Source organism: Protomyctophum bolini (assembly GCF_963924005.1).
Source record: "Protomyctophum bolini genome assembly, chromosome: 5".
In the NCBI taxonomy this organism is placed as follows: domain Eukaryota; kingdom Metazoa; phylum Chordata; class Actinopteri; order Myctophiformes; family Myctophidae; genus Protomyctophum; species Protomyctophum bolini.
This window is the reverse complement of record NC_137866.1, coordinates 46741704-46769203: the sequence shown is the minus strand read 5'-3', so window position 1 is coordinate 46769203 and position 27500 is coordinate 46741704. Positions and strand designations below refer to the sequence as shown.

Here is a 27500-nt window from a genome sequence, read left to right as displayed (position 1 = left end):
TGGCTCTGGACAGCTGCTAACAGACTAGTTAGTCACTAGTAGAAGGCCAAGCTTGGCTCTGGACAGCTGCTAACAGACTAGTTAGTCACTAGTAGAAGGCCAACCTTGGCTCTGGACAGCTGCTAACAGACTAGTTAGTCACTAGTAGAAGGCCAACCTTGGCTCTGGACAGCTGCTCCAGACTAGACGACAGGTCGTCGGCCTCCAGCCTGAACTCGGCCTTCTCCTTCTCCAGTTTCTGCTTGGCTCTCTGCAGGTTGTCGATCTGCTCGCCCAGCTCCAGCACGCTGTCCGAGTGCTTCTTCCTCAGCGTGGCGGCCGTGGCCTCGTGGTGGAGCCCCGCCTCCTCCAGGTCCCTGCGCATCTTCAGGAAGTCCGCCTCACGCTTCCTGTTGGGGTGGAAAGGTCCACTGTATTGAGACTGTGTGCAATAGACCGTAATGAAAGGTATATAAAGCAGTGTGGTTAACCCATTTTCCCTTTTTGGTGTTGGCATTATGTTACGACTGACATAGAAACATAGCTTTTTTTAATCTGATCTCAGGTCAAAATGGACCACTTCACCCATTTTCAACCTATCTTCATATAATTGCTCCTCACTAATGCGCATGACAAAAAAACCAAAAAAACAAAACGATTCTGCCTGTTTCTCATGGGAGAACTGTGATCACTTCGCCTAAAAGTGACATCATGACTTTTTTTTTTTTTTTTTACTACTACTAGATTTTTCAGTAACGTGAGAACAATGGCTTCCATTTCAGCATACAGGAATAGAAAGCCTGCGGTTTCTATTAGCTTGGACTCCCCATCGATGATGTCACTGGTAGGCAGGTTTCTGAACTGTCCTTGGTCCTCCTCTGAGACCCAGACCGAGTAGACAAAAATGGTGCTATATTATAATGAGCATTAGTGAGGACCAATCATATGAACATAGGTTGAAATGGGCAAACTCGTACAACATCATGGTTATGATCAACATTACCATGCAGCAACAGTTAAAGAACAGATATTATTTGCATTGCAAAATAATCATATGATGATGACAAAGTCAATGTTGCCGTTTTGAAATCGATTTTTTTCGATGCACTTAAAATATTGTTACACCCCTAGCATCTTACCAGCATACTCTATATAAAATGTCTTATCTTATGATGTGTCTCTTTTAGTTTGTCAGTTAGTAGGTCAGTAGTGAAACATGTCAATTAACTAATTCACTAATGAATAGATAGTTTATTTGTCTCGGTCAAGGTTTATCCAACATTATTACATACAAGGAAAAGGGGTTGACATGATATACAATTGACCGAAAAGGGCTGAAGCCGAAGCTTATTATGCCCACCTTTTTGAGATTTCAGTAGTCTCATATAAGGAAACAAAGACTAAATAAAGAAATCCGTTTTCAACATTGCTGCATTTCTAATGAAAAGGATTAAACAAAATCATGTAAAAGAATCTGATCAAAAAAGCTGGTCAATAATGAATGAATGATTGACCTGTTGAGTGCGATCTGAGCAGCAGAAGCCCCTCCTGCCTCCTCTAGTTAATTGACTAATGAATGAATGATTGACCTGTTGAGTGCGATCTGAGCAGCAGAAGCCCCTCCTGCCTCCTCTAATTAATTGACTAATGAATGAATGATTGACCTGTTGAGTGCGATCTGAGCAGCAGAAGCCCCTCCTGCCTCCTCTAGTTAATTGACTAATGAATGAATGATTGACCTGTTGAGTGCGATCTGAGCAGCAGAAGCCCCCTCCTGCCTCCTCTAGTTAATTGACTAATGAATGAATGATTGACCTGTTGAGTGCGATCTGAGCAGCAGAAGCCCCCCCTGCCTCCTCTAGTTAATTGACTAATGAATGAATGATTGACCTGTTGAGTGCGATCTGAGCAGCAGAAGCCCCCCCTGCCTCCTCTAGTTAATTGACTAATGAATGAATGATTGACCTGTTGAGTGCGATCTGAGCAGCAGAAGCCCCCCCTGCCTCCTCTAGTTAATTGACTAATGAACGAATGATTGACCTGTTGAGTGCGATCTGAGCAGCAGAAGCCCCCCCTGCCTCCTCTAGTTAATTGACTAATGAATGAATGATTGACCTGTTGAGTGCGATCTGAGCAGCAGAAGCCCCCCCTGCCTCCTCTAGTTAATTGACTAATGAATGAATGATTGACCTGTTGAGTGCGATCTGAGCAGCAGAAGCCCCCCCTGCCTCCTCTAGTTAATTGACTAATGAACGAATGATTGACCTGTTGAGTGCGATCTGAGCAGCAGAAGCCCCCCCTGCCTCCTCTAGTTAATTGACTAATGAACGAATGATTGACCTGTTGAGTGCGATCTGAGCAACAGAAGCCCCTCCTGCCTCCTCTAGTTAATTGACTAATGAATGAATGATTGACCTGTTGAGTGCGATCTGAGCAGCAGAAGCCCCTCCTGCCTCCTCTAGTTAATTGACTAATGAATGAATGATTGACCTGTTGAGTGCGATCTGAGCAGCAGAAGCCCCTCCTGCCTCCTCTAGTTAATTGACTAATGAATGAATGATTGACCTGTTGAGTGCGATCTGAGCAGCAGAAGCCCCTCCTGCCTCCTCTAGTTAATTGACTAATGAATGAATGATTGACCTGTTGAGTGCGATCTGAGCAGCAGAAGCCCCTCCTGCCTCCTCTAGTTAATTGACTAATGAATGAATGATCGACCTGTTGAGTGCGATCTGAGCAGCAGAAGCCCCTCCTGCCTCCTCTAGTTAATTGACTAATGAATGAATGATTGACCTGTTGAGTGCGATCTGAGCAGCAGAAGCCCCCCCTGCCTCCTCTAGTTAATTGACTAATGAATGAATGATTGACCTGTTGAGTGCGATCTGAGCAGCAGAAGCCCCTCCTGCCTCCTCTAGTTAATTGACTAATGAATGAATGAATGATTGACCTGTTGAGTGCGATCTGAGCAGCATGAAGCCCCTCCTGCCTCCTCTAGTTAATTGACTAATGAATGAATGATTGACCTGTTGAGTGCGATCTGAGCAGCAGAAGCCCCTCCCGCCTCCTCTAGTTTCTCTCCCAGCTCCTCCAGTTCTCTGGCCACGTCGTTGCGTTGTCTCTCTGCCTTCGTCCTCCAGACCCTCTCTGCTTCCAACGCCTCCTCCAACTCCTCAATACGAGTCTGGTATACATAAACAATATACAGTATATGTCAACAGCAACAACATACAGTATAGTAACAAGGGGTGAGACAATACTGTACGTATACGAATAGCCTAACTCACGATGTGATACTGTGATGACATTTTGGTCCTCGTTATTAACGATGATATCACGATACACTATATATGTGACAATCGATGCATCGCAAGACATTTAATCTAGAACACATCATCTGCAACTGAAGAAGAAGAAAAGGCAAAATCTCTCTCTCTCTCAGACAGTGCTTTCTTAACCCATTCTGACCTGAGATCAGATTCATGCGAGGTTTCCACTGGACACACACTGGTCTGATTAACCCATTCTGACCTGAGATCAGATTCTAAAAAATTGTTAACAGGCCGACGGTAGGCCTCAATGAAGTTGCATGGGATCAGGTCAAAAGGGGCGGGCGGCAGGACACCAGAGATAAAGGAAGGCGCGAAAATCAAGCGCTGGTTACAGAGCAGGGGCGGGTGAGTGTTCAGGACAGCTCACAGTTGAGGAAAGGGTCACCGCGCCGGCTAGTGGCACAGCCTTCCGGTTATGAGGAAAGCTTTCCCAGGTTGTTTACTGGGCGACCCCAGACTGATAAAAGCACACAACAACAGTGGGGTCACGGGGCTTACAATAAGTACACCAGGGCGGAGGAGTTATCTCCCACCTTTCATGTGCAGGAGGCACGTTCTTGCCAGGATGGCAGGGCCCGTAAATCTTCTCCTCCAGCTATGGATGGTTACAATGGAGAAGTCGGGGCAAGGGACCGGGATATGAGAACCGAGCAGAGAGGTCCGGTGCTGCCCCAGGGGAGAAGGGTCGACGGTGTCAGAGTTGAAGCAGGATTCAGGGCAGGACGTATGAGGGGCCGAGGCGGAGCCAGTGTGAGACCTTACCACAGGGTTGAGGATTTTTGATAAATCCACAAAGCAGGCCCACAAAGAAGGGGATGTTTTTAGTGATGAATAAACTAAAGTAAATGAGATCTTTAGTATATTTCAGTTAAATGATTGTTTGGTATGGAACCATATTTACTTTTAAGTGCGTATAAAGATGCCTTGGTTTTTTGTTTGAATTTGTTTTGGTTTTGCTGTATTTGAGTCTAGAGATAAGAGGGAAAGATGGAAAGATAACAGGTTGTGTGTGTGTGACAGATCTAGTTGTTAACTGTCCCCCTCTCTGCCCCCCCCCCCCCCCTTCCCTGACGGACAGAGGATTAAGGGAAGGGTTGTACCCCAGCCCCTCTCAAAGAAGAGAACATGATAATTATGTGTTTTTATTTTCATTTATTGTGTCGCTTTTTAGGATATAGTTCGATTAATGGGTTAGAAGTATGATGTTCCGTTAAACAAAGTTTTAGCGTAATATACCCACTAAGAGTCTTACTCATGGAACGGTTTATTATTTTGTTTTGTATTTTAATGTTTTAAAAGTGTGATTACAAAAGAAAAGGGGAAGATTTTTCGCCTCCCTGCCAAAAATAAAGAGAAAAGGATAGAGTAGTGAGTTTTTTAATATAGATTGTGCATGCCTTTGGTAGGATTAAGCTTCCAGATGTGCATGTTAAGAGTATTGTTTAAATGTGTGTACTAAGGGTATCTGAGTCATAATTTTGAAGGAGGGATTAACATTTTGAAGTGTTTGTAATAACAAAGTCATGAAACAGGCCAGGGCCAAATGGTCAAAGAAGATAAGGATTTGGGAGGAGGGTATTTGAGGAGGAAGGCTAGAGGAGAGAGGGACCTTTTTTCCCCCATTGCTAGCAGTGTCCTCTGGAGAGAACAGTCCTCTGTTTTGAGGTGAACATTGAATTTTTTCCCTATAGTTTTAGATAAGTTTTTTTTTCCAGTCATTTCTTTTTTACCTATTTGATATTCTCTTTTCAACGGATATTTTTCCTGTATCCTATAGTTTTTCTAACTTTTTTGGTTGTATTTTTGACTATTTTGCCATTTAACCATTTTTCTTTGCTGTAAACCGTATATCTGCAAATTATCTGGAGAAATAAACACATTTTGGATTAACAAACAACTTCCGCTTGCCGTTCATCTATGCTGGTGAGTAATATTGATGTGTTTGTATGAGTGTATGTTTATATGATGTTATGAGGCGGATTTTAATCCCTGCCTCATTTTATATACTATCTGCTGTTATCTTATCATAGTTGGTATATTTTGGACAGATGCAAAGTGAACAGGTAATCAGAAGAATTACACCGGAATTGTGCAGCAAGCAGTGTCCACGGGCGAGTCACTGGGAACTCTTGCTGTTTTTCCTGTCAAAGAGGTGCTATCCCGCTCTATATGAGAGCCGGTTTGTACCCTCTCAGAACACCTGAACAGTAGTATTTCCTGGGTCCTATTGCCAAGGGCGGTAGGGGCCTGGGATCTGACTGCATCAGAGCATATACCTGGATTTATCACTATAACCGACAAGGGGTGTGATCGTCGGAAATCGAATCTACAACAGGGAGAGATTTGTTGCGGTGACACGCTCAACTGGTCGACAAAAATGTCAGTCGCTCTTCGATTATTCAAAAATAGCAGACCTACAAGCTCGTAGCGCGCCACTCGGTGGCGCGCTATGAGCTTGTAGATCTGCTATTTTTCAATAGCTAAAGCATAACATGATGCTAACACCAAAATGTGTTCCCGTTCAGAATGGGTTAATAATAAAATATCACAAGAGCCATCGCCCCTTTATGTCTCTGTTTTCCTGACGTTATTAATATTTGTCACTACGATACGATACGACAGAGGAAGTACGTTAGACGTATATCGATATCTGTTGTCGCACCCCTAATAGTAACACATACTGTAAGTACCGGTAACATAAAGAATACACATACTACCAACGACATACTAAACACAACGCATATCAACAACATAAAGCATACCAATAACATAACTACACCATACAGGAGATATTATATATATTATTAACCATATAATATAATGGTTAATAATGTCGTAGCTCTCGGACCAACCTGCAGTTCTTTGATTCTCTTCTGGAGTTGATCTACGTGAGTCTGTTCCTCTTCCATCTTAGCGTTGGCCTGAGTTAACTCATAGTCCTTCCTGTGGGTCGACAGACAGACGTGATTGAGATGAGGAGAGATAAAGAGGTTAAAAGTAACAATGACGGATAAAGTTTCCTCGTCTTAAATAGACAATAGACAACATTCAGCCCTATATATAGATGTGCACCTCTAGAACACATCTGGCACATACTGCATAAGGTTCACTATTCCCAGGCACTTTATAAAGGCAGAAATCATGTACTGTAGTGTACAGCAGGGTGATGTGATGGCTGCCACCATGACATGTCATGTCCAATGAAGCGTTGGACTGAACTGGACCAAAAATGCACTTTGGATGCACAACAGCACTTGCACAAAACAGTGCTGGTAACGTTTTGTTTTTAAGGATAGCACCATGCCACTTATTTATTTATAGGTTGTGCATGGTGTTGGTAACTTTTAACTTTTTTTTGCACGTCATCATACATACTGGGGACTCTTTTTAAATGTTTGTCCATGTTTGGGTTTTAGTTTTTAGCTTGTGTTTTTAAATAGGCTCTATGTTTTATGTTGCACTGCCAATAACTGAGGGGAAACGATATTTCATGTTCTTCTCTATGCAAGTACATAGGAAAATGACAAATAAAATGATTCTGATTCTGATTCTGTATATTCTTTCTAGTACTTTTTCATCTTGTCCTCCAGCTGCTGCTTCTCGGCCTCCAGGTCCCTGACCGACTCCATGGACAGCTTCAGGTCTCCCTCCAGCTTGCGCTTGTTTCTTTCCAGTTCGATCCGCGCCCGTTTCTCCTGTTCCAGAGAGCCTGCCACCTGTAGGAAGAGCAGGAGAAGGAATAAGGGCCACGTCTGACAATACTATGTTTTCCTCCCTCGTGCAGCGTATGTTTTGGATTGTTTACACTGGGAGCGCTGTGTTTTTGGAAATCCCAGCATTGTGACGAGGCGCTGAGCATTGATTGTGCACCCTCGCCTCCACGTTGGCGTTTTTATCTGCTTGCTGAAAGCTGAAATGTTTTGAACTTGGGGGGTTTAGTTTGGAAGCATTATTTTGTCTTGCCTTGTCTATTTGGAGGTTGTTAACATTTATTGTTGTAATTCATAAAACAATAAATAAATTGATTCGTAATATTGAACTCATGATAAACCTTCTGACCTACTCGATGGCATCACCAATAAATAATCTCATATATAGGCACGTTATATCGCTTCATGTTTGAGAGGCCCTTAAGGCTGTAGGGTGAGCTGGGAGCGATACAATTTGTTGACCGCACCCGCACTTTATTTGATAACTTTGGTTCATTCACGTTTGGTTTGCTCACTGTTTAAATTAGCTTCTTTGCACATATTTATTGCATATACAGTACAGTATTTTTAATGGAAATTGTATACTGTGATATTTTGTGCACTAAACTAGTAAACATTTTAAACGTATGAGCTCGTTTGGACATGAATCATTTTATCATTATTATTGCGCGTCATTACAGTTTGTTTTGGTTCCCAGTGTCATGGGGTTTCATATTAACTGTACATTGTGCATTAACGGTTGAGGACAGCAGCGATATGATCGTAATGGGTGCCAATGCCTCTAATGGCCATGAGTCTAATGGCATTTCCTGATTGTAATGCATTTCCTGATGGTAAAAGAGGGGGGAAAGGTACTTTTCTCGATAAGTCGCTCTGAGCCTCAGTTTGGACAAGATCACTTCTCTGACCGACGTCTCTTCAACACTCTGAAACAGGTAGCGCTTTATTTTTGCTTTATCTATTGTATAGACATGTGTTGTATATTGACATTAAGTATCTGGATGCAATATTAATATTACACATATTTAGGTAAGGTACACTAGCTCACTGGCAGAGAGCCATAGGGAGACAATGACGCACAGCCACACACACGAGCGGTCAGCCCCACAAGCTGGATTACATCAACTCACATGTTTACATATCTTGGAGGGTTACGATCAATCAACAGCACTCATAAATCTACACTAATAGCTGAATATAAGAGGGGCTAGCGCCCTATAAATCTACACTAATAGCTGAATATAAGAGGGGCTAGCGCCCTATAAATCTACACTAATAGCTGAATATAAGAGGGGCTAGCGCCCTATAAATCTACACTAATAGCTGAATATAGGAGGGGCTAGCACCCTATAAATCTACACTAATAGCTGAATATAGGAGGGGCTAGCGCCCTATAAATCTACACTAATAGCTGAATATAGGAGGGGCTAGCGCCCTATAAATCTACACTAATAGCTGAATATAAGAGGGGCTAGCGCCCTATAAATCTACACTAATAGCTGAATATAAGAGGGGCTAGCGCCCTATAAATCTACACTAATAGCTGAATATAGGAGGGGCTAGCGCCCTATAAATCTACACTAATAGCTGAATATAGGAGGGGCTAGCGCCCTATAAATCTACACTAATAGCTGAATATAGGAGGGGCTAGCGCCCTATAAATCTACACTAATAGCTGAATATAAGAGGGGCTAGCGCCCTATAAATCTACACTAATTGCTGAATATAAGAGGGGCTAGCGCCCTATAAATCTACACTAATAGCTGAATATAGGAGGGGCTAGCGCCCTATAAATCTACACTAATAGCTGAATATAAGAGGGGCTAGCGCCCTATAAATCTACACTAATAGCTGAATATAGGAGGGGCTAGCGCCCTATAAATCTACACTAATAGCTGAATATAAGAGGGGCTAGCGCCCTATAAATCTACACTAATAGCTGAATATAAGAGGGGCTAGCGCCCTATAAATCTACACTAATAGCTGAATATAGGAGGGGCTAGCGCCCTATAAATCTACACTAATAGCTGAATATAGGAGGGGCTAGCGCCCTATAAATCTACACTAATAGCTGAATATAGGAGGGGCTAGCGCCCTATAAATCTACACTAATAGCTGAATATAAGAGGGGCTAGCGCCCTATAAATCTACACTAATTGCTGAATATAAGAGGGGCTAGCGCCCTATAAATCTACACTAATAGCTGAATATAGGAGGGGCTAGCGCCCTATAAATCTACACTAATAGCTGAATATAAGAGGGGCTAGCGCCCTATAAATCTACACTAATAGCTGAATATAAGAGGGGCTAGCGCCCTATAAATCTACACTAATAGCTGAATATAGGAGGGGCTAGCGCCCTATAAATCTACACTAATAGCTGAATATAGGAGGGGCTAGCGCCCTATAAATCTACACTAATAGCTGAATATAGGAGGGGCTAGCGCCCTATAAATCTACACTAATAGCTGAATATAAGAGGGGCTAGCGCCCTATAAATCTACACTAATTGCTGAATATAAGAGGGGCTAGCGCCCTATAAATCTACACTAATAGCTGAATATAGGAGGGGCTAGCGCCCTATAAATCTACACTAATAGCTGAATATAAGAGGGGCTAGCGCCCTATAAATCTACACTAATAGCTGAATATAGGAGGGGCTAGCACCCTATAAATCTACACTAATAGCTGAATATAGGAGGGGCTAGCACCCTATAAATCTACACTAATAGCTGAATATAAGAGGGGCTAGCGCCCTATAAATCTACACTAATAGCTGAATATAAGAGGGGCTAGCGCCCTATAAATCTACACTAATAGCTGAATATAAGAGGGGCTAGCGCCCTATAAATCTACACTAATAGCTGAATATAAGAGGGGCTAGCGCCCTATAAATCTACACTAATAGCTGAATATAAGAGGGGCTAGCGCCCTATAAATCTACACTAATTGCTGAATATAAGAGGGGCTAGCGCCCTATAAATCTACACTAATAGCTGAATATAGGAGGGGCTAGCGCCCTATAAATCTACACTAATAGCTGAATATAAGAGGGGCTAGCACCCTATAAATCTACACTAATAGCTGAATATAAGAGGGGCTAGCGCCCTATAAATCTACACTAATAGCTGAATATAGGAGGGGCTAGCGCCCTATAAATCTACACTAATAGCTGAATATAGGAGGGGCTAGCGCCCTATAAATCTACACTAATAGCTGAATATAAGAGGGGCTAGCGCCCTATAAATCTACACTAATAGCTGAATATAAGAGGGGCTAGCGCCCTATAAATCTACACTAATAGCTGAATATAAGAGGGGCTAGCGCCCTATAAATCTACACTAATAGCTGAATATAGGAGGGGCTAGCACCCTATAAATCTACACTAATAGCTGAATATAAGAGGGGCTAGCGCCCTATAAATCTACACTAATAGCTGAATATAGGAGGGGCTAGCACCCTATAAATCTACACTAATAGCTGAATATAAGAGGGGCTAGCGCCCTATAAATCTACACTAATAGCTGAATATAAGAGGGGCTAGCGCCCTATAAATCTACACTAATAGCTGAATATAAGAGGGGCTAGCGCCCTATAAATCTACACTAATAGCTGAATATAAGAGGGGCTAGCGCCCTATAAATCTACACTAATAGCTGAATATAGGAGGGGCTAGCACCCTATAAATCTACACTAATAGCTGAATATAAGAGGGGCTAGCGCCCTATAAATCTACACTAATAGCTGAATATAAGAGGGGCTAGCGCCCTATAAATCTACACTAATAGCTGAATATAGGAGGGGCTAGCACCCTATAAATCTACACTAATAGCTGAATATAAGAGGGGCTAGCGCCCTATAAATCTACACTAATAGCTGAATATAAGAGGGGCTAGCGCCCTATAAATCTACACTAATAGCTGAATATAGGAGGGGCTAGCGCCCTATAAATCTACACTAATAGCTGAGTATAGGAGGGGCTAGCGCCCTATAAATCTACACTAATTGCTGAATATAAGAGGGGCTAGCGCCCTATAAATCTACACTAATAGCTGAATATAAGAGGGGCTAGCGCCCTATAAATCTACACTAATAGCTGAATATAAGAGGGGCTAGCGCCCTATAAATCTACACTAATAGCTGAATATAAGAGGGGCTAGCGCCCTATAAATCTACACTAATAGCTGAATATAAGAGGGGCTAGCGCCCTATAAATCTACACTAATAGCTGAATATAAGAGGGGCTAGCGCCCTATAAATCTACACTAATAGCTGAATATAAGAGGGGCTAGGCGGCTAGCGCCCCATAAATCTACACTAATTGCTGAATATAAGAGGGGCTAGCGCCCTATAAATCTACACTAATAGCTGAATATAAGAGGGGCTAGGCGGCTAGCGCCCCATAAATCTACACTAATAGCTGAATATAAGAGGGGCTAGCGCCCTATAAATCTACACTAATAGCTGAATATAAGAGGGGCTAGGCGGCTAGCGCCCCATAAATCTACACTAATTGCTGAATATAAGAGGGGCTAGCGCCCTATAAATCTACACTAATAGCTGAATATAGGAGGGGCTAGTGCCCCTCAAAAAAAAGAAATAAGTATTAATATGAAACCCTTAAACAATACAAATCTTGTATGGAGGTCATGGCACCCAATATGTTCAAAATGAGAAAAAGAGGTTGCGCATCAGCAATGGCTTTCAGTGGAGTGCCGAACCCAAATCAAGTATATGTATATATCATATGCTCTGATGAAGGCTGCATAGCCGAAACGCGTCAGTCAGCGTTACTTTTTGGTGTTTGCCAATAAATAAATGGAAATGTGAATACCTTGTCCCCCGCTTGTTTAATTTTTGGATGTGCTACCTTTTTGGAATTTTTAATTCCTATTTTTTGACCCAATATTATGTTCAGTCAGTGTAATAATAATACATGGCGTATATATTGACCTTATATTCATTGTTTTGTTATTTTTGGGTTTCAGGACGATGGAGAAGATGGACCACACCTACACCCTATACATATTATGAAAAGAAAAAAAACATAATGACCGTGGTCATCTATACAGCGTGGTGTGTGTGTGCTCGGCGTGTCGGGGGAACGGCGTGGTCATCTGGGCGACGGGGCTTCAGGATGAAGAAAACCGTCAACACCGTCTGGTATACCTCAACCTCGCTGTGGCCGACTTTCCTGGTCACGGCCTTCCTGCCGCTGAAGATCACAGAGAGTGCTCTGAAATCCTGGCCTTTTGGGCCGGTTCATGTGCAAGATGAACGGTCTGGTTTTCCACATGAACATGTACGCCAGTGTCTATACACTCTGGTGGCCATCAGTGTGGACAGATGTGTCGGTGTGGTGTGTCCACTGTGGGCTCGGTGCAGTGGTCACCGCACCGTCAGAAAGGCCTCCTGGGTCAGTCTGGGAGTCTGGGTTCTGGCCTTGGCTCCCAGCATCCCTCATTTCATCTTTAGGGACACGATGGTACGGTCTCGTGCTACGAAGGCGTTCAATACACCGCCGGCACCATCGCTAACTTCGCCGTGGGATTCGTGGTTCCTTTCTCCGTCATCGTCTCCTGCTATTCCGTCATCATCTCCCGGCTCAGGAATACCCGCTCGCTGGCCAGCCAATCAGGTCGCTCCTTCAAAAGTCATAGCAACTGTTATCGCCGCGTTCTTCCTGTGCTGGCTCCCCTTTCACATCGTACGGCTGTTTTATGCCGTGTGTCTGATGGTTCTGATAGACCCAGTGGACAAAACACTGTTATCTGTGTTCGTCTTCGGGCGTGCCATAACCCTCACCCTGGCTCTTGTCAACAGCTGCCTGAACCCGCTGCTGCACGTGTTCAGTCAGGGTTTCAAGGGCGTGTTCCGCTGCAGGTTCATCATAAAGGTTCTGGAGAAAGCCTTCGCTGAAGAGCCTCCTGAGAACAACAGCACTTCCCCAGACTCAGACGTCACCGGTCCAGAGACTGAAGAGCCTCCTCAGAACAACAGCACTTCCCCAGACTCAGACGTCACCGGTCCAGAGACTGAAGAGCCTCCTGAGAACAACAGCACTTCCCCAGACTCAGACGTCACCGGTCCAGAGACTGAAGAGCCTCCTCAGAACAACAGCACTTCCCCAGACTCAGACGTCACCGGTCCAGAGACTGAAGAGCCTCCTCAGAACAACAGCACTTCCCCAGACTCAGACGTCACCGGTCCAGAGACTGAAGAGCCTCCTCAGAACAAAAGCACTTCCCCAGACCCAGACGTATAGAGACTGCCCTGTCTGTCACACTGTGTAGGAGCCAAAGAGTGCTTCTTAGCCTATAGTTATTTTTCACTTGGTTGGTGATGGGTGTGCATGGGCACCGCATTGGCGCTTCGTTATTGGTGGGAGCGCCTCTGTGGGCGTGGCCACCAGCAGGTTACAAATGCAGGTATCCAGCTCACTCTGAAGGGCCTTTCAAACGAGGAAGCGAGGAACGCAGGCGTTGTTGATCAACGACAGGTCTCCTCCAGGTCTGGATCAACCACAGGTTCTCCTCCAGGTCTGGATCAACCACAGGTCTCCTCCAGGTCTGGATCAACCACAGGTCTCCTCCAGGTCTGGATCAACGACAGGTCTCCTCCAGGTCTGGATCAACCACAGGTTCTCCTCCAGGTCTGGATCAACCACAGGTCTCCTCCAGGTCTGGATCAACCACAGGTCTCCTCCAGGTCTGGATCAACCACAGGTCTCCTCCAGGTCTGGATCAACGACAGGTCTCCTCCAGGTCTGGATCAACCACAGGTTCTCCTCCAGGTCTGGATCAACCACAGGTCTCCTCCAGGTCTGGATCAACCACAGGTCTCCTCCAGGTCTGGATCAACCACAGGTCTCCTCCAGGTCTGGATCAACCACAGGTCTCCTCCAGGTCTGGATCAACCACAGGTCTCCTCCAGGTCTGGATCAACCACAGGTCTCCTCCAGGTCTGCTCCAGAGGGGCGCAACAACGCTCCCCAGTATATATATATATATATATACACTATTTAAATACCATTTTACAGCCGGTTCTTTAGAGACCAGTGGCGTTTCCAGGAATTACATTTTGGGCCAGTCAAGAATTACATTTTGGACAGGCAAGATGTGTTAAAACTCTTTCAGCGCCACCTGGTGGTCACCAGTTTAGGCTTTGGTTGCCAATTCGCCCGTAATAAAAAAAAAGAAAGAAAATGTAATTCTATTATGCATGTAATGTGCATGTCATCACCTGTACACCAGATCAGAGGAATTTTCAAAATATGGATTATTTTTTTTCTTTTCCTCGCCTTCACGTTGGCGTTTTTATCTGCTTGCTGAAATGTTTTGAACTTTGGGGGGTTTAGTTTGGAAGCATTATTTTTGTCTTGCCATGTCTGTTTGGAGGTTGTTTTAATTCATAAAACAATAAATACATTGATTCGTAATATTGAACTCATGATAAACCTACTGACCTACTCGATGGCATCACCAATAAATAATCTCATAGGTCCCACACAGAGATGCACACAGTACGATAACTTACATCGTCAACCTGTTGCTCCAGCCTAACTTTGGCTTTAGCCAGCATGTTGACCTTGTCCTCCTGGGCCTGAAGGTCATGCAGGACCTGCTGATGGGCCTCCTGGAGGGCTGCCTTCTCTCTGGTCAGAGAGGCGATCTGCTCGTCCATCCCCACCATCTCCTGGGACAGGTTCTTCACCTGCAGAGAACACACACACACACACAGCAACACATCATCATCTGTTCATACATCCCCACCATCTCCTGGGACAGGTTCTTCACCTGCAGAGAACACACACACACACACACACACACACACAGCAACACATCATCATCTGTTCATACATCCCCACCATCTCCTGGGACAGGTTCTTCACCTGCAGAGAACACACACACACACACACACACACACAGCAACACATCATCATCTGTTCATACATCTCCTGGGACAGGTTTTTCACCTGCAGAGAACACACACAGTGGTGGAAACGGTATTGACGTGTTTAACTTAACCCATTCTGACCTGAGATCAGATAAAAAAATGTCTTCTACATCCTGACAGTTTTCTGAAAAAGCTGTGTTTCTATGTCAGTGGTTCTTCGGTTTTTCAAAAATAGCAGACCTACAAGCTCGTAGCGCGCCACTCGGTGGCGCGCTATGAGCTTGTAGATCTGCTATTTTTAAATAGCTAAAGCATAACATAATGCTAACACCAAAAGGGGTTCCCGCCCAAAATGGGTTAAGTAAAAGTATTAATACTGCAATGTAGAATTATACTCTGTTACAAGTAAATGTCCGGAATTCAAGATTTACTTGAGTAAAAGTACGAAAGTAGTAACGTCACTTCACCAGGCGTTCCACCTCGGAGGAAAGCCTGGTCTGTGTTACAAAATTGCCGTGTGAACCGGTCGGGAGCGGATTATATCGCTACGTCATGTTGTAGTCATTGTTTTGTAGTCATCAGGCAGGAACAATCATCTGGAACTTCCTTTCCCTCAAACCGGAAGAATAACAATAAAAGCTCTCGTAGCCTGCTGCTTTTATCGAGAAAAATCGGATTGAGGGGAAAGGAAGTTCCGGATGATTGTTCCTGCCTGATGACTACAGAATAATACTAAAACATGACGTAGCGATATCATCCTGATGACTACAAAACAATACTAAAACATGACGTAGCGATATCATCCTGATGACTACAAAACAATACTAAAACATGACGTAGCGATATCATCCTGATGACTACAAAACAATACTAAAACATGACGTAGCGAAATCATCCGCCAGCGACGGGATCATGAACCCGAAAAGGAATGCTGCCCAGGCTACAAAAGTAGTGGCATCAGAATGTACTTAAATGTCCCACGTCAAGTTTTCAAATGTACTGAATAGAAATCTTTTTTAAATAGCAGCTCTACAAGCTGCATCGCATCGTGACATAACTCGAGGGGCATGCGTTCTCAACAGGCAGACTGCCTAGTCTGAAAACTTGTATCAATGTTGGCTAAATCGTAGGCTAAATTGTAGGATCTTTGTCAATGAGAGTTGTTTATATTTTCTATATTGCGCGTCTCTCCATCTCTACCGTAGCCCAGGGTTATCTCCAGGTCCTTTACCTTGTTCTCTATCCCATGTCTGTCCTTCTCCACTTTAGCCAGAGTTATCTCCAGGTCCTTTACCTTGTTCTCTATCCCATGTCTGTCCTTCTCCACTTTAGCCAGAGTTATCTCCAGGTCCTTTACCTTGTTCTCTATTCCATGTCTGTCCTTCTCCACTTTAGCCAGAGTTATCTCCAGGTCCTTTACCTTGTTCTCTATCCCATGTCTGTCCTTCTCCACTTTAGCCAGAGTTATCTCCAGGTCCTTTACCTTGTTCTCTATCCCATGTCTGTCCTTCTCCACTTTAGCCAGAGTTATCTCCAGGTCCGTACCTTGTTCTCTATCCCATGTCTGTCCTTCTCCACTTTAGCCAGGGTTATCTCCAGGTCGTCCACGTCTCTCTTCAGCGAGCCGACGTCGTCCTCCAGCAGTCTCTTCTTGGAGGCCAGGGTGGTGTTGACCTCCTCCTCCTCCTCCAGCCTCTCCTGGTTCTCCTTCATCTTGGTCTCCAGGCAGATCTTGGTCTGGATCAGCTGGTGGCATCGGTCCTCCGCGTCCAACAGGTTGTCCTGTTCCTGAAGGAACCACAACACAACATCCATGTTGACTCTATAGCTGTGCAAATGGACAGTGGTTAACCCATTCTGACCTGAGATCAGACACACAACACAACATCCATGTTGACTCTATATAGCTGTGCAATGGACAGTGGTTAACCCATTCTGACCTGAGATCAGATTCATCCATGTTGACTCTATAGCTGTGCAATGGACAGTGGTCAACCCATTCTGACCTGAGATCAGATTCAACACAACATCCATGTTGACTCTATATAGCTGTGCAATGGACAGTGGTTAACCCATTCTGACCTGAGATCAGATTCATCCATGTTGACTCTATAGCTGTGCAATGGACAGTGGTCAACCCATTCTGACCTGAGATCAGATTCAACACAACATCCATGTTGACTCTATATAGCTGTGCAATGGACAGTGGTTAACCCATTCTGACCTGAGATCAGATTCATCCATGTTGACTCTATAGCTGTGCAATGGACAGTGGTCAACCCATTCTGACCTGAGATCAGATTCAACACAACATCCATGTTGACTCTATATAGCTGTGCAATGGACAGTGGTTAACCCATTCTGACCTGAGATCAGATTCTATATTCTATAGTTGTGCAATGGACAGTGGTTAACCCATTTTGACCTGAGATCAGATTCTAAAAATGTCTTCTACATCGATTTTTCAAAAATAGCAGATCTACAAGCTCGTAGCGCGCCACCGAGTGGCGCGCTACGAGCTTGTAGATCTTCTATTTTTCAATAGCTAAAGCATAACATAATGCTAATACCAAAAGGGGTTCCCGCCCCAAAATGGGTTAATGATTATTAAACAAAATAGATGATAAACATTTAATAAAAAAAACTAAGTATAAGTTAACATAATTTCCTTCATGACGATTTGTCAATAAAAAAACTGTGGATGTGCTTCTCAATTATACAAATACCGTAATCAAATAAGTAATTAATAGAGTAATCGCTCTGAAACTAACTGATAGTTGGAGCGCCTCTCACACTGATTATTCCACAGCCAATCTATTTATATCTATCTATCTCTGCACCAGTGTTTACCTATAATTAATACTTTGTTTAGCTTTTTTATATTCAATTCCATTATGCTATAGAGCGTCGCAGTCCCTCCCCCTTTCAGAACAACGAGTGGCCCAGGAAATGAATCCCAATGCATTTGTCCCATAGGCATTTCGTGCTTTATTTATTTAAAGACCTTTTAAGCGTCGTACGAAGCCAACTCTTGTCGTGACAAATCATGATAACACACACAATATTTCGGGCCAAACAAAGAATTAGAAAGTAGAAAAAAACCGGCAGGTTACAACCCTTTTTTGTTGTTTTTCTTCTTTGTAATTATTTGTTTGGTCCAAAATATTGTGTGTGTTGTCACGATTTGTCACGACAAGAGTTGGCTTCGTACGACGCTTAAAAGGTCGGTCTTTAAATAAATAAAGCACGAAATGCCTATGGGACAAATGCATTGCGATTCATTTCCTGGGCCACTCGTCGTTCTGAAAGGGGGAGGGACTGCGACGCTCTATAATGGCAACAACATGTAGTGACATGCAGAAGTGCCATGCAAAATGAGGTAATATTTCCGCAATCGGGGGGCACACTAGAGCAACATCACAATTTTAAATGTCCATAACTCACTGGCTGTAAGTCTGATTCACTTGGAAATGCTTCAGTCATACTGCCATAATGTGTTTTGGACCTCGTTATTTGTCATTGACACTATGTGTATTATTATTATTATAGTGTAACCTACAGTACAGCATTTAGTTGACTTACAAGCTCACAACACGTCATGTGTGTGAGTGAGCTTGTAGATCTGCTATTTTCAGGCCGTGACATGCTTCCGTAGAAGACAAGCTGGCTTCTATGGAATCCAAATGACTGAAATCAGTCATGGTGACTTTAACCCATTCTGACCTGAGATCAGATTCATACGAGGTTTCCACTAGGACACACACTGGTCTGATTAACCCATTCTGACCTGAGATCAGATTCTAGAAATGTCAAGTCGTTCTTCGATTTTTCAAAAACAGCAGACCTACAAGCTCGTAGCGCGCCACTCGGTGGCGCGCTATGAGCTTGTAGATCTGCTATTTTTCAATAGCTAAAGCATAACATAGTGCTGACACCAAAATGGGTGCCCGGTCAGAATGGGTTAATCCATGAGTAACTTAACATCCTGTAGTTATTTATTTTAATTAAAGTGTAACTTATAGCCTGTAGTTATATAATATATATGTATTTTAATTATAAAATACATATTATGTATTTTAATTATAAAAAGTGTAACTTACAGCCTGTAGTTGTATATTTATTTTAATTATAGTGTAACTTCCATTGGGGGTTAAAATGGGTCTTAATGCTTCCAACTCGAGTAGAATTAATAATGTTTTGTGTCCATGACAAAGAAAATATATGATGTAGAGACAATAAAGACTATTATTATCATTATTATTGAAGGTGGGTAACAGTCCATTTGCTCAGTACAATATTTCGGGGGCATATTTAGAATGTGTGCAGGCTTGAGTATGTTGAATCTAGTTTGCAATTAATGAGGAATTAGTTGACACAATGAAATATGGCGATAGTATTCCGTGTGGGGCAGACGGCCTGTCACAGCCAGATTTGGGACAGCAGCAGCTTTGTTGTTGCGAGGAAAGCGGTAAAATGAGACTTTCGTGGTTGTTTTCGTCTCAGATTTAATCTGACAGAGCGTCACACAGTCACAGTATAACTCTATGGGGACACAAAAGCGTGCCGGATGTATCTCAGGAGGGGGCGCTCACGTCAAAGCTAAAATACTGAGTACCGGTAGTTTACATTTATATTTATTTTAATTATAGTGTAACTTACAGCCTGTAGTTGCAGAGTCAGGTCGTTTTTCTCTTGAATCAGAACCACCTGTCGCTCCTCGGCCTCCCGGCGTTTCCCCTCGGTCCTACGTTAACACACACATTTCAGTTAGGAAGAAGATCCGGACTGGATCCATGGATCAGGTACAATCAAGTTGAAATTATTTATTTAAAAACAAAAACAAAACATGTCTTCAGAATGTGCTTGGTTTGCATCCGTTTATGTGCTAAAAATCACACCTGTGTGAACTGAGTGGTGCAACTCCCCCCCCCCCCCCCCCCCCCTCTCTCTCTCTCTCTCATTAGCAGGCAACAGTGCAGCACTATCTCTCTCTCTCTGGCACAACAGCGCCCCTACTGGTACTCATAGTCATACCACTGGTGCTCATAGTCACATAGGTGAACACATAGGTAGGTGAACACGGACATTGCTGTTCCTTGGAGTGGTTGCACCACTCAAAAACAGATCAGCAGTCAGTCAGACAGGCAGACAGATGGGCAGGCAGACAGACGGGCAGACGGGCAGACAGACAGGCAGGCAGGCAGACAGACAGACAGACAGACAGACAGACAGACAGACAGACAGACAGACAGACAGACAGACAGGCAGGCAGGCAGACAGACAGACAGACAGACAGACAGACAGACAGACAGACAGACAGACAGACAGACAGACAGACAGACAGACAGACAGACAGACAGACAGACCTGTCGAAGGTGTCTTTGAGCTTGGTGAACTCCTCCTTGACCACGGTCAGCTCCTTCTCCACCTGGGCGCTCCTGAGGAGGGGGCGTATCTTATAGAAGAGCATCATCCAGGGCCAGGTGCGCACGGAGGAGAAGGCTCTCAGGCTGAACTGGAGCACCTGCACCGCATCCCTGTGGGGAAGGATGGAACCACATCAGTCACATCGGCCTTGATATCGGAAGGTCGCTAGTTCGTATCCCCGGACCGGCACGTTGAAATTACCACCGCTGAAGTGCCCTTGGACAAGGCATTGAACCCCTATGAAATGTTCTATGAGCAGGGCCTGGCTGTAAACAAGTTATTGAGCTTAGTCCAGTTACCCTATGGGTTAACATAGTACCTTTCCTTTCCCAATAGAGGCTTTGCGCGTGACATCATCGTACCAGGAATAAGGAACACCTACTGAGTGGCAAATAACATCTTTCTGGCCTTGACAGCCCATACATCCAAAAGAATCCGATTACATTTAACAACGTTAAACTCGCCAACATTGCAGCTGTATGGAACATTTGAATTATCCTTTTTCTATCTCCAACGTTTTGTTCCATAAAAATCCACCATAGACAGAGTTATGATCTACTTTCTGTCAAGAAATTCCATGCGGGTGATTATTTTTTGTGTCAAGAGTTTGGAAGCACTCGTTTTCAATAGCGCAACGTACTGCTGCCTCCTGCATTATGTGCAATTCAAAAAACATTTAGAAGCAGGGCCATTTCCAATGGAAGTCACATGGTTTGACACAACATTTTTGTTGTATGGGGGGAGGGGGGGCAGTCGAAACACAGCCGAAAGCCGTACAACAAAAATGTTGTGTCAAACCATGTGACTTCCATTGGAAATGTAAACAAACCCTTTGTATACATCTAGCATGCATCAATGTTGTATATGCTAGATGCGAAGGTGTGAGTGAAGCCTAACTTAATTGACCGGATTTTGCAGAAGGAAAGGGAAGTGACTCTTTATACTCCCTTCCTGTTTTCGCTTTACATGACAAAATATCTTCACTGAAAAAAAGCATCTACAAGGAATATTTCAATATCATATTAGTTTCCCTCTACACATGGTCTATATCATATTAATAATAATAATAATAATAATAACCTCTCTATGGACATCCTCTCCAGCTCCATCTTCATGAGTTTCCCTCTACACATGGTCTATAGAGCACCGAAGTCTGACGTCACTTTCAGTAGAGGGCGTCAGTCCCCAGGTTCATGTATTTGTTTAGTTGCATTGAAATCTCCATTGAGGCGATTTTAGATCGCCTCATATAACAACTGTGTTTGAAAAATAAACATGTCACCCCGGCCGCTTCACTCTTATGGATATGAAGAATCAACTGACTGAGAGAAAACGCTAATGTTACTGCTGCTGAATTAGTTAGATTTTCGCTAGAAGCAGACTGTATCATATATGAGTGACTGACTGTTGCAAACGATAGAGAGACACCTCCCTAACAATAACGCCGAGACACTTTGTTTATTTTTGGACCACAACGCTTATAGTAGACGATATTAAGATCACCCCATGTTATTCTCCATAGAGAAATTACTTCCGCGAACCAGGGGAATCGTCGGGATGAGCCAGTTACGTCAGGACTTCGGTGCTCTATATCATATTAATAATAATAATAACCTCTCTATGGACATCCTCTCCAGCTCCATCTTCATGAGTTTCCCTCTACACATGGTCTATATCATATTAATAATAATAATAATAACCTCTCTATGGACATCCTCTCCAGCTCCATCTTCATGAGTTTCCCTCTACACATGGTCTATATCATATTAATAATAATAATAATAACCTCTCTATGGACATCCTCTCCAGCTCCATCTTCATGAGTTTCCCTCTACACATGGTCTATATCATATTAATAATAACCTCTCTATGGACATCCTCTCCAGCTCCATCTTCATGAGTTTCCCTCGACACATGGCTTGGACGACCGTCAGGATCATGGACAGACGACTGTCCCTCATGTCCTCCAACAAGCCCAGCAGACCGGCCTTAAAAAACACCTGAAGACCAGGAAAGGATGTCAGTCACTGTCTGACAACAAAAAACACCTGAAGACGAGGACATGATGTCAGTCACTGACTGTCTGACAACACGAGGCCGTCCTCAATGCCCCTTTCAGTACTGGTAGTATTAACCCATTTTGGGGTGGGAAACCCTTTTGGTGTTATAGCATTACGTTATGCTTTATTGAAAAATAGCAGATCTACAAGCTCACAGCGCAATGAGCTTGTAGATCTGCTATTTTTTGAAAAATCGAAGAATGACTGACATAGAAACATAGCTTTTTCAGAAAACTGTCAGGATGTAGAAGACGTTTTTAGAATCTGACCTCAGGTCAAAATGGGTTGATATAGTGTACCTTATTAATTCCAAACTTGTACTGTGAATGGTCGATATCCAGTGAGCCCAGGAGCTTCTCCACGGCCTTCTTGCTGTCGACGAACGAGTCTTCGGGAATGGCAGATGGGTTCAATATGCGATACCTGTGAGAATCAAACATTATTCACATACAGAAGACAATAGTTCACAGCACACTTAACTGCATGCACAGAGACGGACACAAACTGCTGTGACACAAAGGTCAATTTGACCTGAAGATGATCCTTTGTGGATCGAAACGTTTCAAATGATGCAGTTACCATGCAGTTATAGACGGGCTCTACAGCCCTTAACCCATTCTGACCTGAGATCAGATTCATACAAGGTTTCCACTGGACACACACTGGTCTGATGAACCCATTCTGACCTGAGATCAGATTCTAAAAATGTCAGTCGTTCTTCGAATTTTTCAAAAATAGCAGACCTACAAGCTCGTATCGCGCCACTCGGTGGCGCGCTATGAGCTTGTAGATCTGCTATTTTTCAATAGGTAAAGCATAACATGATGCTAACACCAAAATGGGTGCCCGGTCAGAATGGGTTAAACGGATACAGATCGTTAACATAACTATAGGTCTAGGACAGTGGTTTTCAACCAGTGGTCCGGGGACCACCAGTGGTCCTTGAGGGGGTTCCAGGTGGTCCCCGGATAAATGATGGAGAGTTGGTAACCAAAATTAGACCCTTATAGATCTTTAACTCCTGTATCCAACGACAAAATATTTTGGAAGTTGGACGTTTTGGAACTGAGAGTCTAAATCTCGTCAAACGGGTCGTGTGGCGTTTATGTGTGATGGGTTTTGGGGTTCAAACTCACCGCTGCTTGAACTCGGCATACAGGATCCGGTTGGGGAAACCTTTCCTACAGATCCTGATTCCCTCCAGAACACCGTTACACCTTAACTGATGGAGCACCAGGAAGGGATCCATCACCCCTGCACATCACGCAAGGGAAACCCCACATATCACACTTTGTGTACACAAATATGGCCCTATATTTACGCCAGTGCCTTACCCCTTACGCCTTATCGCTGAACTACTTTGTTAGTTGTTCAACTAGGTGATCTACATTGATACGTTGTGAGCTTGTAGATTGGCTATTTGAACTATTAAAAAATGTTTTCAAAATAGTAATGAAAGGCAAAGAAGGCGTAAGGCACTGGCTAAAATAGGGCCCTAAGTCCCTGTATCGGGGCTTCATTCACAAAGTGCACACCTAACATTGATAGAATTAAGACTGGACAGGGAATCCACAATATCATCATTATACTTAGCTCTGGTCCATAGCTCTAATGCGTTGCATTTAGAACTATGTTACTCTCAACTTCCGCCGCTCGCATTAATGCAGGAAAAGTATTCTCTATGAGGCAATTCTCTGGGCAATATCGGTAGAGGGTGCAGCGGTGTAACTAAAAGGTTTTTTTTTCCAGTGGAAACAAAATCCCCTTTTGGCCAAAAAGTACAGTTTATATGTGTGGTGGGGGGCTCAGAGTGCGTCCACCAAGGAAAGTAGGCTTTCTAATGACACAACCCGCCTTTGTTTTGGTGAGTAGCAAAAACGTTCTTTTTATTTACGCTAAAGAGTAGAGGCTGGTCTGTATTCATGCGAGCGGCGGAAGTTTAGAGTAACATAGCATTAGAGCTATGGACCAGAGCTACATTATACTGTGACCTCTAGCTTGTGGGGGTTAATGTTTAGTAAAACAGATGTGAGTTATCTCTGTATACTCGGTCCGCTCTCCTTTCCTTCTTACATCAACTCAAGTGAGCTTGCACGACTATTACCTGCAAATGTTCCAAGGGTTGTTAACAGTACAGGTAGTACAGTCAAAGGTTAGGCCCAAAGCATGACACAAAAAGCTCCAGGGGGCTTGTTGTGGTTCAGAGAGACTGTTCACACCTGGGGTCTTTGCCTCGTTGGGGATGATGCAACGGACAAAATGGGGCTGAGTGCTGCGAAGGTTGGCCATCAGCTTGTGAAGGTTCTCCTACACGCACGCACACACACACACACACACACACACACACACACACACACACACACACACACACACACACACACACACACACACACACACACACACACACACACACACACACACACACACACACACACACACACACACAGTGTTCAATTATTTTGAATTATTTTTGAAATTCTCAACACAAATCTTGTTCCTGGCAAACAACATTTTCAGATGGGGGTCCACAGCCAAACCTATATCAATGTGGGGGTCCGAAACTTACCTACCTAAGCCTCTACCCTGTGAACCAATGACCTACCTAAGCCTCTACCCTGAGAACCAATGTCCTACCTAAGCCTCTACCCTGTGAACCAATGTCCTACCTAAGCCTCTACCCTGTGAACCAATGCCCTACCTAAGCCTCTATACCCTGTGAACCAATGCCCTACCTAAGCCTCTACCCTGAGAACCAATGACCTACCTAAGCCTCTACCCTGTGAACCAATGTCCTACCTAAGCCTCTACCCTGTGAACCAATGCCCTACCTAAGCCTCTACCCTGTGAACTAATGCCCTACCTAAGTCTCTACCCTGTGAACCAATGCCCTACCTAAGCCTCTACCCTGTGAACCAATGTCCTACCTAAGCCTCTACCCTGTGAACCAATGTCCTACCTAAGCCTCTACCCTGTGAACCAATGCCCTACCTAAGCCTCTACCCTGTGACTTGCCACACCTTGTGTAGCTGTGAGACGGTCTGGAATGATGCTCCCTTTTTCCTCTTCTGTTTTGCCTTTGGGTCATCACCTGAAATACAAGTAACAAAGAGTGACATTTAGAACAATGACCATACTGTATGTGTTGTCATCCTGGGAACAAAACGAATCTGCCAGTGCAAAATAAATGTGCCCTCATCGGATAAACGCAGTGGTATAGTTTTCAGGTAATGAAAATAAATAACTAGAAACAATGGGGTTATTATTTAGTAAAAAGCTCGCGTCAATACTTAAATATGTATAAAATATTTACAACTATATTTTTCCCGCCAGGTCAGGTAGGTTATTGTGGCCTCCTGGTGGCGCTATAATAGGCCAATGTGAAAAGGGTGCGATTTCTTCCTCTGCCTTTCATGGCAATCGGGCGCCGTGATCGTGATTTCATGGCATTTTGTTCCAAAAATGTGTCTTGCAAAGAAATCAACCTGCTGGTGGTTCTATAACCAGCCAATGTGAAAAGGCATTTCTTCCTCTGCAACTAGTGGGAATGTGTGTGAATGTCACTGAAAACTTTGGAAGCCAATGTTAGCCAAATCAGGATGTAATATGAATCATCGGACAGATCCGTCTTGACCGCATAACTATAAAGATACGGTGTACCAATTTGCAGGATTTTTTGGACAAAATCTGCAGGAGTAATACCAAAAAAACTGAAAAGACGGAAAGGGTGCAAAACCAAAACAAAATAATATAAAAAGAGCTAGGCACAGTTGTACCTGAGTCTGGGCCAACAAAGTTCTCAAACAGTCGAGCCATGAGTTTGTTTGAAGACTTCTGGAACAGAGTGACCACATTCTCATTCAGAGGGTCTCGGTTCTTATCCAGCCAGCCTGCTAGGTTATAGGGAACCTGGAATACAAGAATAAACAGTGTGCGGTACTGTACGGTAATCCCACAATGTTCATCATTTACACCCACTTATTTTGTTAATATGCAACAGTTAGCTGTGCTTATTGTTTATTGTAATTTCAGCGTTTACTGTGCCAAACACACCGCTCAGAACAACCAACCGAGTTCAGAACAATCAAATTTGTCCTGTGTAAAATCATTTGTTCATTTTGCAGTTCTAAAATAACGTGTCTTAATAAGATGCCATCTACTGTACTACAATCCAAGAGCTTTTCAGTTACTAGCAGTATGCTAGTCTTTATGCTAGTACAGTAGTAGCAGTTGTCAAAGCGGTAGGCGGTGGTAGTAGTAATAGTAGTAGTAGTGGTGGTGGTGGTAATATCAGTAACAGTAATAGCAGCAGACAGTGGTAGTATCATTATTAAAGGGACACTTCACCCTTTTTGCAAAAACATATATGTTAATGACGTTTAGAAGCTTTAGAACACTTTCCTGGGGGTCTTTATGTGTGTAATATGTGGTTTTAGATACTTTAGATTGTAGCAGTGAGCCTGTTGTCTCTGATGTCATGGACACTGGGCTCACTTCCTTCCTGGACTACATGTTGTCTCAGTAAGACAGCTCTCCCCCCTATCCACAAGGAGGAGCAGTGCGCCAAAGAATTATGGGAATTGTAGTCCAGGAAGGTAGTGAGACCAGTGTCCATGACATCAGAGACAACAGGCTCCCTGCTACAATCTAAAATATCTAAAACCACATATTACATATATATAAATACCCCCAGGAAAGTGATCTAAAGCTTCTAAACGTCATTAACATATATTTTTTTGTAGTACTGTAGCAGTAGTTGTAGTCATAGTAGTATGATATACTCACCACTCCAGCGTAGTGAACCAGTTCAAAGTGTGTCTCATATTTGCGTTTCTTGTCGGGCCGAGGGCGCTGGAAGTTGGGAGACTTTCCAAAGTGGTTGTCATAGAGCTTCGTCTTAAAGCTCAGGTCTGTCGCCTTGGGGAACATACACTCCTCCTCCAGGATGGAGAGAACACCCAGGGGCTGGGGGGAGAGATATGAAGACCGTAACGAGACAGTATAAAAGGCCCAATAGCATCCCCTACTCTGCTGACCTGTCTCCGCCTAGGTCAGGTAGGTTATAGAGGGTATGCACGTGACATCATCGTACGTGGAAGTTATGGG

The 27500-nt window shown here is 43.6% G+C and overlaps 1 protein-coding gene and 1 pseudogene across 3 annotated transcripts in view; one reads left to right on the top strand and one right to left on the bottom strand.

The window, feature by feature from the left end:
• Positions 1–27500, bottom strand: part of LOC308316313 (myosin-3-like) — a 67332-nt gene that overhangs the window by 25617 nt on the left and 14215 nt on the right. For both annotated transcript variants that reach the window (XM_080764858.1, XM_080764857.1), the window contains 15 exons: positions 27180–27359; positions 26171–26303; positions 25415–25485; positions 24617–24704; positions 23534–23651; positions 22697–22820; positions 22201–22337; positions 20277–20447; positions 19570–19654; positions 16456–16698; positions 14551–14727; positions 6876–7021; positions 6158–6248; positions 3000–3157; positions 158–389 (listed from right to left, as the gene is read on the bottom strand). In XM_080764858.1, coding sequence (XP_080620984.1) covers positions 158–389; positions 3000–3157; positions 6158–6248; positions 6876–7021; positions 14551–14727; positions 16456–16698; positions 19570–19654; positions 20277–20447; positions 22201–22337; positions 22697–22820; positions 23534–23651; positions 24617–24704; positions 25415–25485; positions 26171–26303; positions 27180–27359 — 2154 coding nt within the window. The remainder of the gene's footprint in view (positions 1–157; positions 390–2999; positions 3158–6157; positions 6249–6875; positions 7022–14550; positions 14728–16455; positions 16699–19569; positions 19655–20276; positions 20448–22200; positions 22338–22696; positions 22821–23533; positions 23652–24616; positions 24705–25414; positions 25486–26170; positions 26304–27179; positions 27360–27500) is intronic.
• LOC308316010 (formyl peptide receptor 2-like) lies at positions 11951–13279 on the top strand (annotated as a pseudogene). The gene is made up of 2 exons: positions 11951–11955; positions 12087–13279. The product of its transcript is annotated as a formyl peptide receptor 2-like (transcript).